This window comes from Gracilinanus agilis, chromosome 5 (genome assembly GCF_016433145.1).
Source record: "Gracilinanus agilis isolate LMUSP501 chromosome 5, AgileGrace, whole genome shotgun sequence".
NCBI classification, from domain to species: Eukaryota; Metazoa; Chordata; class Mammalia; order Didelphimorphia; family Didelphidae; genus Gracilinanus; species Gracilinanus agilis.
In genome coordinates, this window is record NC_058134.1 from 209,988,418 (window position 1) to 209,991,611 (window position 3,194).

Here is a 3,194-nt window from a genome sequence, read left to right on the forward strand (position 1 = left end):
AAACCCCAAAAACAATGGATGTAGTCAAATGCCAAATGAATTGGCAAATGATTCACTTTAAAATGTGCTGCCTTTTATTTGTACTTGGAGCTTTTTTTCCCCACTGGTAGGTAGTACGAATCTTATCTTACTCAGTACCCTTTACAACTAAGAGCTTGGGAATTTTGAGCAGATGAGTGATTTAGTCTTTTGACCACAAAACAATGAATATCATAAATGTCATAAGAGCTGCAATAACATCCAACTTCCTTTACATCTTTGTCCCACCTTTTCCCCCCATACAGGGCAGAATGCTGTTCCCTGCTCAATTTCTGTTCCTACTGCTACTCCTAGGAACCTCGAGAACAGGCATCTCCCACAAGCTCTACCAGACAGAGTCCATCTTCAGCTATATTAATACTGCCTTATCTGGGGCTAAGAGTCAGCTAGGTGATGGGTCCTCCCTGAACAAGAGGAGCTTTGGCTACGTTCCCAGTGAGGAACTATCCTCTGAGGAGGAATACAAGGAGGAGAAAGAAGAGAATGAAGAAGATAAGAAGAAAAGAACTTTATCTGGAGGTGGTGGAGGGATCGGGGCAGGGATCGAGGGTACCAGGTATAAGTACCAGTCTCAGGCGCAGCTAAAGAGGAAGCTCTACCAGAACAAGGCTCAGAGTGATCGGCGCACTAAGTTCACCCTGTCCCTTGATGTCCCTACCAACATTATGAATATCCTCTTCAACATAGCCAAGGCCAAGAACCTGAAGGCCAAAGCGGCTGCCAATGCTCATCTTATGGCACAAATTGGGCGAAGGAAGTAGAGATTCTTCTAGAGGAAGTTTGGCAGAAGCTATAGGGAGTGGAAGGCACCTCGTTTAGAGAGGCTAAGCTTGGGTGAAGGGAGATGGCGGATTGGGTAATCTAATTGGTATTTGTGGTTGGAACCTATCTGATTATTTAATCTATGTCACTTATTCCCTTCTGACTTGGTCTGCGGATTACCCTTTCTCTGTACATATAAACAGAATTGTGTTTTCTCAGTTTTAAAGGCCCAGTTGCTAATGCCTCTCACAACCTACTATGTTTCCTTTCTCAGACCCTCTGACTTTAAACAAAGTTAACCCTTTTCTCTAAGCCTCTCGCATATGACCCCTTATCTATGAAGAGAATTGCCAGAGTTTGTCTCTTTTTCATCCTATTTTATACCTTCCTCTTCCAGGTGGCTTTTCCTCATCTTTCATCCAATTCCTATTCCCTCCTACCATATTAAAACCAATAATCTTGAAAACCATTCTGACTTGTTTCAGTTCTTTCCTCTGCAGTATTGCATTTCTACTATCAAGAAAAAAAAAAAAACAAGCCTAACAGTCCTGGTCACTCGCTAGTAGATTAGACTTCCTACTCAATGCTAAAAAGAAGATCATGGGCTTTGAGAAAAGTTTACAGTGTGTGATGGTTGTGTGTGTGGTGGCAATGGTGAGGAGGATGTTGAGAGTGGCTGGGCTAGCTTGAGACTATGAGCATTGCTACCATTTGGATGAAAGCGATTCCCAGCATCTAGAACTGCCCACGACAAGAAGCAAGATCAATTTCTGAAACAGGCTAAAGGGCACAAATGACAATGAGAGAGAAAACATAAAAAGCATGCTGGATTTTGTCAGAAGATCTCAGTTCGAATCTGAGCTCTGACACTTGACTATCTCAGTGGTTCTGGTGAAGTCACTTAAACTTTTCTGAGACTTGGTTTCCTAAACTGTGAAATAAGGGCTTTAGACTAGATTATTTCTAAGATGTCTTCCAGCTTGATCTTTATCATTTTATGGCAGTCATAGGGTGAGACTTTAAAGCACCTTCCCTGCAAGGAATAACCCCATTAAGACTAAAAAAAAAAAATTTAGATTTGGACAGTTGGAAGAGACCTCAGTGGATATTTGGTGTATCTCATACCTTAAAGAAATGCCCAGTATAACTTACCTGACATATGATCATCCCACCTCTGCTGAAAAATTTACAAGTAGTGGGAACCCACTTCATCTTGAGGTAAGCCTTTCAACATAAAGATATTTCTGACTGTTAGAAAATTATTTCTGGCATCACATCTAAATTTACCTCTTTGCAACTTCTACTCAGTGTTCCTGATTCTGCCTTCTGGAGCTAAATGGAACAATTCTAATCCTTCTTTCATACAACAGTCCTTCAGATATTTGAACCCAGCTAATAGAGAGGCAGCATGGCACATGGGAAAGAATTTTGACTCTGAAGTCAGAGGACCTGGGTTTGAATCTTGCTTCTTAGTATACTTAATACTTTTGTGAGTTTGGGCAAGTCACTTTGCCATCCTGGGTCTTAGTTAACTCATCTGCAGAGATGATCTCTGAAGTCCAATACAATATTTGATCTCTCTCCTAAGTCTTCTCCAAGTTAATCATTAATGACTGTTTCTTGAACTGATCCTAAGATAAAATGGACCATTTTAGTTGTCTTTCTCTGCATAACCTCCAGTTAATCAATATTCCTCTTAAATTGGGCAGTCGCAAACTGAACACAATTTTCCAGATGAGTTTAAAAAAAAAACAAACCTCATTTGCTTTCCTTCTTAGAATCAATACTTGTCTAGTTAAGCAACTTGTTAAAGGTACTTTAAGTAAGTTAAGTTAAGTTACTTGTCCAGGGTCATACAACTAGGAAGTGTCTGAGACCAGATTTGAAACCTGAACCTCCCATCTGGCTCTTTCTCCACCAAGCCACCTAGCTGCCCCTTCTAGTTTTGACTAGGGCAGAATATAAAGGAACTCTCATTTCCTTATTCTTGAAAGCCAGGGCCCTCATTGTAGTCCAAGATTATATTAAGCCATTTCTTGGTTGCCATACCACATTGTTGATTTACTTTGAGTGTGTAGTCCACTATGACTACTTCCTTTTCTAGATCTTCACCAACAATTTATTTGATAATCCATTCTAGAATTTTCCCTGAATTCGAAGTCAAGACCATTGACTTATAATTTTAAGGGTATGTTCTATATTTTTTAATTGGGACATTTTATCTTTTGAAATTTTGTGTGGTACCTTCCACATTTTCCAGTCTTCCAAATATTACTTACAATGGCTCAGCAATCAAATCTGCAAAGTATCTGGGCCAAGTGACTTTAAATTGCTTAGGTCGATAAGATGCTCTCTTCATTAGCTTACTTATTTTGGGTATCAGCTCCCTGTGA

General features: G+C 40.0%; 1 protein-coding gene across 1 annotated transcript; it reads left to right on the forward strand.

Annotated features, from left to right (window-relative positions):
• Positions 1–290: 290 nt before the first annotated feature.
• UCN3 (urocortin 3) lies at positions 291–800 on the forward strand. Its single transcript, XM_044679737.1, has one exon. It carries the CDS (start codon positions 291–293, stop codon positions 798–800), a length of 510 nt encoding a protein of 169 aa, XP_044535672.1.
• Positions 801–3,194: the final 2,394 nt, after the last annotated feature.